The following is a 13761-nucleotide window of genomic DNA, read 5'->3' as shown; positions in this document are numbered from 1 at the left end:
TCCATACAGATCTCCTCTAGAGCAGTGATGTTTTGGGGCTGCCGTTGGGCAATATGGACTTTCAACTCCCTCCGCAGATTTTCTATGGGGTTGAGACCTAGAGAGTGGCTAGGCCACTCCAGGACCTTGAAATGCTTCTTACGAAGCCACTCCTTTGTTGCCCTGGCTGTGTGTTTGGGATCATTGCCATGCTGAAAGACCCAGCCACATCTCATCTTCAATGCCCTTGCTGATGGAAGGAGATTTTCACTCAAAATCTCTCGATACATGGCCCCATTCATTCTTTCCTTTACACAGATCAGTCATCCATTTGCAGAAAAACAGCCCCAAAGCATAATTTTTCCACCCCCATGCTTCACAGTGGGTATGGTGCAATTCAGTATTCTTTTTCCTTCAAACAAGAGAACCTGTGTTTCTACCAAAAAGTATTTTGGTTTCATCTGACCATAACACATTCTCCCAGTCCTCCTCTGGATCATCCAAATGCTCTCTAGCGCAGGGGTTCCCAACCTATTCCACTAAGGCACACTGTGGGTGCAGGATTTCATTCTTACCAAACAAGATGACAACACTTTTTCCCCAATCTGGTGTTTTACAAGTGCAATCAGTTGATTGCAGTCAGGTGTGGCTTGTTTTAGCAGAAGCCTCATTGGTTCAACTGTCTCTGCTGGATCGGCTGGAACAAAAACCAGGACCCACAGTGTGCCTTGAGGACTGGGTTGAAAACCCCTGCGTCTAGCGAACCGCAGACAGGCCTCGACGTGTACTTTCTTCAGCAGGAGGACACGCCGGGTCGGGCTTCAATACCAGCGGGCCGTGTCAGGTCGGGCTGGATTTTTTAGGCCCGATCTAACCTCTACTATCTCTCTGCTCTCTCGATTGCAAAAAACTGATATTTCCTCATGTTGAAACAGATTGTTATGGCTGCTAAAATGCTGCACTTCATTTTAATTCGTTATTTTTTATTGTTATGTGGTAGTTACTGATTGCATTTCTAAGTTGATTGCACATATATAGTGGGTTAGGCCTACATTTTACTTTTGTTCTACATTGCAATTTAGTTGATGTTTTGTTGCAACTGAACTGATCCCTGGATTAATATTGCGATAAAGATGCTGCTGCACTACAATATTTTCTTTGTCGTTTTCTTTAATATTTACTTGAATATTTTTATTGATGGGTCGCTGTGACTAAAATACAGTGACTGTTATTACTGATTTTGCACAGGAGTTCAGATGTTGCACTGTGTGAAAGGCTGCTACTGTGTGTAAAAAAAAAAAAAAAAAGACAAAGCCCTGGTCTCATTCAAAGCACCAATTAAATGCTGTGATCAGTTGTTTTTTTTAAATATATATCTGAAAGTATTTTCATTTGACTTCAACCAGGAGTGACACAAGAGCCAATAAAAAGTTGTTTAATGTCTGACCGCTTGTGTTGCCTCATGATTCACGAAAAATATGCTTTGCTTTAGAATTTAAATGCGTCCCAGGCTTTAAGGCATCGCGATGCATTGCCGAGTCGAACCGAATCGAATCGTGACCCTCTGAATTGAATCGAATCGAATCGTGGCCCTCCGAATCGTAAACGAATCGAATCGTGAGGGCAGTGCCGATGCACACCTCTAATGTGTAAAGCGTCTTTTATTTATTTATTAATTAATTATTTTTTTAAAGGTGTTTTCGGTGTTCAAGTAAAGTACTCAGTGGCGTGCCTGCACAGTAGGCCAGCACACACATATGCAAAATAAATAAATAAATTAAATAAAAACAGTCAAAAGGGGTACTTTGGGCATATAGGGACAAAGTGGTAGGTATTAGTAATAAACAAGTGACTTTTTGTCGTATTCTAGCTGCAAATTACTCTTTTGCTACCACTTAGTGGACAAAACAGTAATTGCAACCACCTGCTTCCTTTGTCAATAAGGTTCTCTCACTCTTGTTCTCTCCGGAGGAACAAGAGTGCAAGAATGAAATAAATAAAAAGTGAAATGAATAAATGTTGAAATAAAAAAATAAAAATCGAAATAAATAAATAAATAAAAGTTGAAATAAATAAATAAAAATTGAAATAAATAAATGAAAATTGAAATAAATAAATATAAATTGAAATAAATAAATATAAATCGAAATAAATAAAAATTGAAATAAATAAAAATCGAAATAAATAAATAAAAATTGAAATAAATAAATAAAAATTGAAATAAATAAATAAAATTTGAAATAAATATTGAAAGAAATAAATAAATATTGAAATAGAAGCATTTTAATGACACTTTTAATTATTTATTTAATTGTGTATTTATATATTGAATTTTTGCACTCCTGGTCCTCCATAGTTCTTGAGTTGGTTTTGCTCAACTAATCTGCCACATTAAGGGAAAAAAAAACAAGTTCCTTGTCGGAGCAAAATGTCTCGTCAGAATTTTTAAGACTAAATATTTGGGCGACTTCCGGTGAGTTTTGCCGTCATTTCCTGGATGCCGAGCACCGCGAGTGAGCAAGATGAGCAAAATAAGGCAATTGAACAAAGGTGATGTGCTGAGCGGTTACCTGACAGAGCGCCTTACGCAGCTGCTGCGGGATATCGTGGACGTGGTGGAAGACGCTGTCAGCGAGTACCGAGACGAGACGCTACGGACGCGGCTGGAGAACGAGAAATTGCGACGGCAGCTCGGCGACTTCCTCAGGCTGCCAGACGAACCTCGGGTTCGGCCTCCGTCTCCCGGTAAGGGACAGCAAACACCTAAAGCATTAATGTGAAGTAAGGTTGGCCAACCATGTTTTTGAATAATATCAATGGCTAAGCATATTTTCATTTTTTTTTTAACGCAACCCTTCCAGATTCTTTGTTTAACCCATAGCAACGCCCTTGACAACGAAAATGCTTTTCTTCGGCAATCTTCGGAAATTACGTCACACCTAGACGTGCGAGGGAAGTCCGCCATAGAACAGTATTGTTTGTTGCATTGCTTCTCGGTAAGATGCCACGGCGGTGTGTGGCGATGTTTTGTTCTCACTAAAACGAAAAGTTGTATGAGTGGCCAAAGGATAGCAGGGCTCGTAAATGGACATCTTTCGTTCGCACGAAGCGAATGAATTTCACGCCATCATCAAGTAGTCTTCTCTGCTGCAAACACTTCGAAGATGCCTGCTTCCTTAACCGGTCTGCTTATGATCAAGTATTTGCCAAAAAGTAAGTGTGATTTTTGGATAGATGACTGATGACTTTGTCAAGCAGAGCTGCCAACTGTTGTGAAATGTACAGTAGAAGCTAGACGTTAGCCGAAAGCCAACTCGTGGCAATCATCGATCATAGTTGTTGTTATGTTCGCTAGTGTTACGCCCCAATGACGGCTCGCGAAGGGCGTAACATAAAACGAGCCACACAATTTCACAAGTGGCACAAATTTATTTACACAACAATCAAACTTGCAATGAATATGTACAAAATGGAGATGAAGCGCGGCTTCAGGGTAAGCCCAGGCCAAAACAACAAACAAAAGGAATCTACACTTGAACCCCACCCGCTAACTAAACCCTGATCATGAAAAAGAACAAAGAAAAGACTGCCACTAACCTAGCTTCTTACGCTAAACAAAGCAGGAGAAAACGGGTTGAACAGAAATGGCGACTTACACCTATTACTTCAGTGCTCTTATTTACAGCGGTGAACAAAAACGATCCAATAACGAATAAACACAAAAGACCTCACCGAAAAAGCGGGAGTGTATCGGACTAGCGATCAAATGCAAACGAGCGTGAATGGCGAGCAAACAGCTGGCGAGGAAGACCGCTGCAGAATGCTGTGAAATGCGACCTACTAGAGCGTTGACAGCAGCAGGTTTACACCGCCGGTGAGTTTGTGCACATTTATTTGTATTTGTATTTGTATTATGTATTTCCACCTTCATGCTTCAAGCATTGCATTGCATTTGTAGCGGCGTTTCTTTCACGGTGATCGCTTGATAGCCTTCTAGTTTATGTTTCGCGAGAGCCGCTGACAGGTGACAGCAAGCGTGTTGGCAGTGAGTCAATCTCGCAGCGAATCAGAGAGCGGCTCAAGTCACGCAGTGAATCATGGGAAATGTAGTCTCGGGACAACACTGAAGTGGTGCTTTGTAATCCGTTCGCTTGTGTGAAAAAACTACATTTCCTCACGTCATTAGACGCCACTTACTGCCGAAAGCCCCGGCTATTGTTAGCTCCATGTGTTAATAAAGCAACAAAGTTGTAAGCACGTCGTGTGTTCGATACCTTTGTCAACAAAACGCTCATAACAAGACACTATATTGTTTTCTTATTGTTGCCACAATAAAGTGGAGAAAGCCATCAACGACCCCCCCCCCCCCCCCCAACGTTTTTATATTATTATTTTATATGTATGAGCGCTGCAGGATCTGCTTTATTTGTTGGACAATGTTTAATTACTTTAATTGTGACCCTAGTTGGCATGTTATGAAATTACTTCACATTCCAGCTTTAAGCTCCCTCGCTTTTGCAGCCAGGGTGGAGAAACCGCTGCTCAGCCGGAACTTTGCTAGGGCTGTTCGATTTTGTTTAACAAGAAAATTAGGGGCGTCACAAGGTTTTGAAAACAGTGTGGGCTTAGCCCCCAGGAGTCACACAGGGTGTAAGTGAAAGTAACGTGCAAACACAAAACTTCACAAACAGCTAACAAAAACTGATAATTTATATACACTACCGTTAAAAAGTTTGGGGTCACCGAGACAATTTTGTGTTTTCCTTCAAAAGCCACACTTTTATTTTTAAAATGAGTTTCAAAATGAATAGAAAATATAGTCAAGACATTGCAAGGTTGGAAATTGTTGAGGTGGTTGCAGGTTAACGACGCATTCATAGGAATAATTGACGGAGAATACGTTTTCTTTCAGCCAAAACTCAGCGTTTAATTTCCACCGACATGCGGATACATCCATCTCTCATGCTGTCTTCACAGGCAGTCCCACAAATCAAAGTAATCGAAGTCAAACAAAAAATGAAGCACTATAAGTAGCACTTTAGACCATTAAGTCCCATCCTGCCATCTTGTGGCAAAAAGATATGTCAATAATAACACGCAATAGGATCATTATTTCCAGATCAACTGAGGACACGTTTATGAATACAAAACATTTGTTTCGTTTTATTATCCAGTCTCAGATAAAGCTTTTTCCTCTGCCACGCAACCCTGAAAACCAGCACCTAGAGTCGTCTCTTCACTGTCGACATTGACACTAGCGTTTTATGGGTACTATTTAATGAAGCTGCTAGATGAGGACAAGCGAGGCATCTATTTGTCAAAATCGAGACGTTAACGTACTTGTCTTCTTGCTCGGTTGTGCAGCGGGGCCTCCCGCTTCTCTTCCTACTCTGGTTAGTAGAGGTGTGCAAAATTTCCGATTCTTAGATTATTTGCGATTCAGCCGTGGAAGATTCGAGAACGATTCCCCTCTGGGGAGGGGCTATTTTTCAGCTGCAGCCTCCTGACTGTCCGGACCTCTGGCTGGATAGACGTCCTCGCTGCTTCCCCTGTCTCATCTGGCTAGATGGACCTCTTCTTGCTCCTTTATTCAACTGTATTTTTACGGACTGTAACTTCGCCTGCTAATTCCCACTAGCACTTCTGGGGTTCCTGTCTATCCGTCCTGGGAGTGGATCTCTCCTGACTGTGGTACTCCCCGAGGTTTCTCATTTTTCTCCCAATTGACTCTGGAGTTTTTGGAGTTTTTCCTTGCCGGCATGGAGGGTCTTAAGGATAGGGGATACCCAGGACTTGAACTGTATCTATTCATTTTTGTTGCTTCATTTCTGTAAAGCCCTTTGAGACATTGTTGTTGTGATTTAGGGCTATACAAATAAAATTGAATTGAATTGAATTGATTCACAAACATCCAAATTCCGATTATTGAAATATGCCAAGTAAAGCGAAAGTACAACACACTCAGCGCGCCGCGCGGTCTTCGGCACAATGAAGAACGGAGCGAGAGTAGCTAAACATCATGCTTCTCATTACCCGGCCCCTCGGGTAATGCCAATGCTCAACTCACGGCTCTAGCTCAACTCATGCCACGAGATAAAAAACACAACAACATACCTGACTGCTGCCGAAAAGCTGCTACAAAGTACATCCACATAATGTTACGGTAGGTATCATTTATATAGGACTAGATGCATTATAGATTCGATAGCGTTAGCAGAACATCTACAAAAAGCTAGATGCGAGCGTTAGCAAACAGCCGCCATCTTAAAGCAGTACACTTCCGTGCAAGGCTGTTGTAGCGAACCTTCCAAGCGAACCTAATTAACTTTTTATCTAAAATACTCCCAAATCGGTAAAATATTGACTTAAATCTATCTTTAAAATAGTTTTAAAACTTTCACATGTCGAAAGTAGACAAAAGGGAAATTATGGAATAACGGGAGCAATTTTAACAACTTTAACGGTTGATTCACAACATTAAATTAATTGAATGTAGTTTAAAGCTGCTGATACAGAATGGGGACTGGAGTTTTTTATTTACTGTTATTTTTGTATATTTGTTTACTGCTATATGTTAACGTGATACTGAAATAGTAATTTGGTTTAGCCTGAGAGTATTTTTGAACAATTATGGAACTAATGTACAAAACATTTAAAAAAAAAAAAAAAAAAAAAAAAAAGGAGGGGGGTGCATCAATAATCGTTTTATAATCGAATCGGAGCCTCTGAATCGTAATCGAATCGTTAGGTGCCCAAAGATTCCCAGCTCTACTGGTTAGATCTTGTTTGTGCTGCTCTCTGAAGGGAGTGGTACACAGCGTTATAGGGAATCTTCAGTTTCTTGGCAATTTCTCTTATGGAATAGCCTTCACTTCAGTTTCACATGAAAGTTGTCTTTTTCTGGCCATTTTGAGAGTTTAATCAAACCCACAAAGGTGATGCTCCAAATACCCAACTAGCTCAAAGGAAGATCAGTTTTAATAGCTTCTCTAACCACCTAAAGTGTTTTGAGCTGTGCTAACATAATTGTACAGGGTTTTCTAATCATCTATTATCCTTCTAAGGCAACTAGCAACCACAATGTACCTTTAAAACACTGGCGTGATGTTTGCTGTAAATGGGCCTCTGTACAAAACTACGTAGATATTGCATTAAAACCGGACGTTTCCAGCTAGAATAGTCATTACCTGTCTCATCAGACCTTAGGACATGGTTCCAGTAATCCATGTGCTTTGTTTACATGTCTTCAGTAAACTGTTTGCGGGCTTTCTTGTGTACCGTCTTCAGAAGAGGCTTCCTCCTGGGGTGACAGCCACGCACACCAATTTGATGTAGAGGGCAGTGTATGCTTTGAGCACTAACAGGCTGACCCCCCACCTCTTCAATCTCTGCAGCAATGCTGACAGCACTCCTGTAAGGAGTCACATGACATTTTGGAGGGAAAATGACAAGCCAATGACAATTTTTTGAGGGAAAAATAAATTAACTCTTATTATATAAGCTGCACACAGACAGTCAAAGTGTCATTTTGTCAGTGTTGTCCCATGAAAAGATATACTTAAATATCTGCAGAAATGCAAGGGGTGTACTCACTTTTGTGATACACTGTACATCAAAGTCTGCCGACAAAAATGAAGAAGTGGTGAATGTTTCAAGGCTGAATATCCTTCAAAATCGATTAATCGAACAGCCTTACTTTGAATGCCTTTCTACAAGTTTAACACGGTAATTTGCCTTCGGCGATGGCGAAACTGTTACTATTGTGGTGACAAGCAGGCTAAACACGTCGCTAAATTGAACGTGAAGGAGACATTCTGTGTCCTCCAAACCACGGCATTAAATGATCATGTTTCACGGCCAGTGACATCACTAGAGGTCCAAGATCCTGCCAGCCCTCCCAGTCAAAATGGACTGGACCTCCAGTGACGTCAGAGGCAGCCAATGGGTGAAGTACCATACTGGCCAGAATATAAGACAGCTCTGACTATAAGACGACCCCCTCTTTTTCAAGACTCAAGTTTGAAAAAAAGACTTTTTGAACATCAAATTAATTTTTATACAGAAAATAATTACAGTACATCCGAAACAAATGATTATAACAATATATTTGAGAGAAAAAGCATGTCATTTTGCCTCATTTAAATCTTAATATCTGCACATTTAAATCTGTAAACTAAAGTGCAATCACATTCGTAAATGAATGGCTCCTGGTTTTTGAAATGTAAATAAACTAGGGCTGTCAAAATTATCGCGTTAACGGGCGGTAATTAATTTTTTAAATTAATCACGTTAAAATATTTGACGCAATTAACGCACTAGCCCCGCTCAGACAGATTTAAATGTCAGTATAGTGAAAGGCCAACTTGTTAATTGTGTTTTATGGAGTTTTTCCGCCCTCTGCTGGCGCTCGGGTGCGACTGCTTTTATTGGCTTCAGCATCCATTACCATTGTGTAAGTAGTTATTGACATCAACAATGGCGGGCTACTAGTTTATTTTTGGATTGAAAATTTTACAAATTTTATTAAAACGAAAACATTAAGAGGGGTTTTAATATAAAATTTCTATAACTATACTATACTATACTAATATTCATCTTTAACAACTACAAGTCTTTCTATCCATGGATCACTTTAACAGAATGTTAATAATGTTATTGCCATCTTGTTGATTTATTGTAAACAAATACAGTACTTGTGTACCGTATGTTGAATGTATATATCCATCTTGTGTCTTATCTTTCCATTCCAACAATAATATACAGAAAAATATGGCATATTTTATAGATGGTTTGAATTGCGATTAATTGCGATTAATTAATTTTTAAGCTGTAATTAACTCGATTAAAAATTTTAATCGTTTGACAGCCCTAAAATAAACCAATCTATTGTGACAAAACAAGAAAATTGCAATAACTACATAAACCATCAAAGTGAAGTCTGACTGTAACTGTATTCTTGAAACAAATGTGAATAAGGAAAAACATTGCAATAAAATAATGCAAACTGGTTAAACTTGAGAGTAGCTGAGATCTGTCATGACAGAACATCGCTTCAATGATATCTGCCGCCATCAAGCATCGTGAATGGGGAGAGTAGCTGAGATCTGTCATGAAAGAACATCGCTTCAATGATATCTGGCGCCATCTAGCGTCGTGAATGGGTATAATGTCTAGACCCTGAATATAAGACAACCCCCTCTTTTTCAGTCTTATTTTAATGCAAAATACACCGTCTTATATTCGGGCCAATACGGTATGTTTGCAATAGTCACGTTTTGTGACTTTTGATGCTCTCCTATTCTTTCAGGTACTAGCAAGCGTCTGGTCGTTGGGAACCCGGAGGAAGCCCGCGTTCCCGACATCGTGAAAGCGCCCCCGCCAAGCACGCCCGAGCGGGTGTCGGTGTCTGTCTTGACGTCTCCTCTCACCCGTCCAGACCAGACCCCTCCCAAACATACGCTCATTCTTCCGGCGCTCCGAAATGAACCCGCAGTCCCGCCCCTTCCTGTCATCAAAAGTGAAAAGGTGGACCCCCAGGTCACGCCCCTCAAACGTGAGGCGCAAGTCAGTTCCTTGAAGGATGTCCGGAGCGGTGGGCGAGAGGAACTGGAACGAAACGGTAATGGACGGAAATGAACCGACTCAAGTCGAGGCTGCGCTGTTAGCTAAAACTGAGCTTGTCTATGTCGTTAAGTTCTTTCAAAATTCCAAGTCACTATCCCCAAACAATTCCAAAAAGTCACCTTCCTACACAAAATGCCTGCGGATCTTTGACATTTCACCTTAACTGCGATAATTTTACCCGAGACGGCTATTGTGGAGTATCGGAAATTATCTTATTTGGTCACAAGATCGGATCCGATTCAGTCGTGGCGTGATTTCAATACCATTGTGTTTTTCAGTTGCTGTAAATCAAACCACTGGACAAATATGTCACATCTAGGGAGGTTAGCCACAATGCCATGGGCGTTACACTTATTGATGACACTGCACACGTTAGACAGAGGAACATTCAGGTCTTTGGAGATGGATTTGTAGCCTTGAGATTGCCCATGCTTCCTCACAATTTTGCTTCTCAAGTCCTCAGACAGTTCTTTGTACAGGCGGAGTTTGACTTTTGGGGCCGGAGGGGGCACAGCATGTTGATGAACCCAAAACACAGTGTCAGCAATCAAATTAACTTACAAGAATATTTAAAATAATAAGTTGACAACGAACGTTTTTTGTTTCCCATCATTCTTGAGGGGAATTCTAAATCAGGCTGCTTAGGCAATACTTATCGCCAAGATCATCATCCATTGAATTTGGTACGCACGCCAGTGTCGTGCCAATGTAGTTACCACGGTAAAAAATTATATCCCCTTTTTATTATTCAATCAAAAAATAAGTTGCTTAAAAAAATATTTTCAAAAAGAAAAATCAATTCAATCAAAAAATGAACAATTTCAACCATAGAAAAAGTTTTTGAATGCGAAAAAATATTTGAGATTGAAAAATTTGCATTTGAACACTTAATTTTTCATTGAAAAAGTTTTCTTTGATTGAAGCAATTCTTTTTTTTGTTTGGGCCATATTATGATTAAGACATTTGTGTCTAAATCATTCAATCCCCCAAAAAGTTGCTTCAATCAAAAAAAAAAAAAAAATTAGAGAAAAAAATCATTTAAAAAAATATTTTTTTCTCTAGTATATATTTTAAATTATATGCAAAGCAAATGACAAAGGTGCTTGAAAAATAATTTCGACCCATTATAAAAATATGTGTTTTTGTTCATTTCATTTTTGTTGCAGTTTTATTGCTTTACAACTTTTATATATATATATATAGGAAAGTCAAAAACATGCAATTACACTTTTAGGCCACCACGGGGGGGCTGGCCCCCTTAGCCCCCTTTTCTCCATGCTCAATATGGTACAAACAAGGACACAGGACAGAGGTTGAGTCAACTTTAATCCATTTTAACTGGCTGCAAGTGTGATTTAGTTATTGCCACCACCTGTTAAGTGCCACAGGCAAGTAACAGGTGCTGTTAATTACACAAATTAGAGAAGCATCACATGATTTTTCAAAGGGTGCTAATACTTTTGTCCGGTCCATTTTTGGAGTTTTTTGTAAAATGATAATGATTATTATTTTTTTCCCATTCTCTTTTGTGTTTTTTCATTGCAAGCAAAAATAATGGAATGAAGATATTACTACCAAAGCATTTGTAATTGCAATCAATTTCTGGGAGATATTGAGCATTATCTGACAGAATTGCAGGCATGCCAATACTTTTGGCCAGCAGTGTAATAGATTAATCGATACAAATAAATCAATACACCTCTATTAGCTGAATCAAAAATGTTTGATTGCATTTCATGTTCTTGACTCATTCACTACCATTGACGACGATAGACAGTGAATTGGATGTCTAGCGCCGTAAATGGCAGCCGCTATTATCATTTCCTGACTTTTTTTTTTTTTTTTTTACCCGCAGGGCATTTTGGCGAGACGGCAGCAGCGGCGGCAGGCGCCTCGGTGTACGAGTGCCCCCGCTGCAGCGAAGTCTTCTCCCAGGCATCTCGTCTTTGCCTACACCTGGAACAGAAGCGCAAAACCTACGCGTGCGACTGGTGCTGCAAATCATTCGCGCAGTCGGCAGACCTGCGGCGACACGTACGCACGCACACGGGCGAGCGGCCGCACCGCTGCACCTTCTGCACCAAGAGCTTCAGCCAGAGAGGTAACCTACGGCGCCACGTGCGCATCCACACGGGCGAACGTCCGTACCGCTGCGGCGTGTGTCGCCGCACCTTCAGCGATGGCGACACACTCAAGAAACATGCACGCACGCACCGCAAGGTGGAAGACGGACTTGCCGACGTCGGCCGTTTCGGAGCCTGATGATCACCATTTTCAGGCGCTGTTGGATTGTGTGCTGACTACGGGCTGGGTCCTTTTCACTGCCAACCATTTTTCCTTCAATGCACTTTGGAACGTAGCAATGTTAGCTTCAGTGGGACAAATAAGTATTTAGTGAACCACTAATTGTGCAGTTCTCCCACTTGAAATTATGAGAGAGGCCTGTAATTGTCAACATGGGTAAACCTCAACCATAAGAGACAATGTGGAAAAAAAACAGGAAAATCACATTTTTGATTTTTAAAGAATTTTTTTTTTTTTTGCAAATCATGGTGGAAAATAAGTATTTGGTCTATACATAAAGTTCATCTCAATACTTTGTTATGTACCCTTTGTTGGCAATAACGGAGGCCAAACGTTTCCCGTAACTCTACACAAGCTTTTCACACACTGTTGCTGGTATTTTGGCCCATTCCTCCATGCAGATCTCCTCTAGAGCAGTGATGTTTTGGGGCAAAAATGCGAGGAGTGTACTCACTTTTGTGATACACTGTACTAACTATACGTTTTTTATTTTTAACCAAGAATCGAGACTGTTTTACGTCCATATCTATGAAGAATTCGGGGCTTTAAGCATTTTTTCACAAGAATTTTCACTGGAAAAGCTCTGTTTACATAAGGCAGCCGCTAGCTATATTGACTAACAGGCTAGCATTGTACTTCGACATATTCACGTAAAATAAATGCTACCTGCAACTTTTTTGTGTGTGTGTGTGTGCTTTTAACCAAGAATCAAGACTTTCACCTCCATATCTAGAATTCAAGGATTTAAGCATTTATTCAAAAGAATTTTCAACAAAAAAAAGCTCTTCGTCTGTGATTCCATTTGGTCAGCTTTGACGGCCTCGCCAACAATGCAGGCCCCCTATTTATCGGCCCCGTTTCCAGTCAATACGTGATGAAATCTATGAGAAATCATCGAACACATGCGTGATGTACGAGTGAGAACTGGAATTGGAACACGGCTCATCGTAACAGCTACCTCCACACCCGCTGTCACTGTCAGCAACAAGTTACAGTGACAATAAAAACGCTTTTTTAATTCCCTATTTATAATTTATTTTTTTTAGCTACGTGCAATTGTACCTGCATTATTTATTAAGAATTTGTTTTTTGGGCTGTTCAACGAATTATTCTTATCAGTCTTGACATACTATTTCAATAGATAAACCACGTCCCGAAACTAAATTCGTATGTTGAGGTACAACTGTATTTCTCTGCATCTAACATTTGGTTTCAAAGCATTTTTACAGCTAAAATGTTAAGCCCAGACACATAATATCAAGTAACATGATTTATAGTGCTGGCCAAAAGTATCGGCACCTCTGCAGTTCTGTCAGATAATGCTCAATTTCTCCCAGAAAATTATTGCAATTACATATGCTTTGGTAGTAATGTCTTCATTTATTTTGCTTGCAATGATAAAACACAAAATTTAAAATTTAAAATTTTTTTAAAAAATTAAATCATTATCATTTTACACAAAACCCCAAAAATGGGCGAGACAAAAGCATTGGCACCCTCAGCCTAATACTTGGTAGCACAACCTTTAGACAAAATAACTTCGAACAACCGCTTCCGGTATCCAACAGTGGGTTTCTGAAAATGCTCTGCGGGAATTTTAGACCATTCTTCTTTGGCCAACTGCTCCAGGTCTCAGATTTGAAGGGTGCCTTTTCAGATCTCTCCACAGGTGTTCTATGAGATTCAGCTCTGGACTCATTGCTGGCCACTTTAGAAGTCTCCAGTGCTTTCTCTCAAACCATTTGTTGTGCTTTTTGAAGTGTGTTTTGGGTCATTGTCCTGCTGGAATGAATACCCATGACCTCTGGGGAAGACCCAGCTTTCTCACACTGGGCCCTACATTATGCTGCAAA

General features: G+C 40.2%; 1 protein-coding gene across 2 annotated transcripts; it reads left to right on the top strand.

Moving 5' to 3' along the window:
* The first annotated feature begins 2482 nt into the window (after window positions 1-2482).
* On the top strand, window positions 2483-12642 carry LOC130931681 (protein glass-like). Of its 2 annotated transcripts, none has more exons than XM_057860645.1 (3): window positions 2483-2724; window positions 9287-9598; window positions 11460-12642. In XM_057860645.1, the coding sequence occupies exons 1-3, from the start codon at window positions 2502-2504 to the stop codon at window positions 11864-11866; spliced, it is 942 nt and encodes a 313-aa protein (XP_057716628.1). In that variant the 5' UTR covers window positions 2483-2501; the 3' UTR covers window positions 11867-12642. The 2 variants fall into 2 exon arrangements, with proteins under 2 accessions (XP_057716628.1, XP_057716629.1); XM_057860646.1 differs by lacking the exon at window positions 2483-2724 and adding an exon at window positions 2752-3192.
* The last annotated feature ends 1119 nt before the right edge of the window (window positions 12643-13761 follow it).

The sequence above is a fragment of the Corythoichthys intestinalis genome, chromosome 16 (assembly GCF_030265065.1).
Source record: "Corythoichthys intestinalis isolate RoL2023-P3 chromosome 16, ASM3026506v1, whole genome shotgun sequence".
NCBI lineage: Eukaryota > Metazoa > Chordata > Actinopteri > Syngnathiformes > Syngnathidae > Corythoichthys > Corythoichthys intestinalis.
Note: the sequence above shows the minus strand (reverse complement) of the source record. Positions and strands in the feature narration are given on the sequence as shown.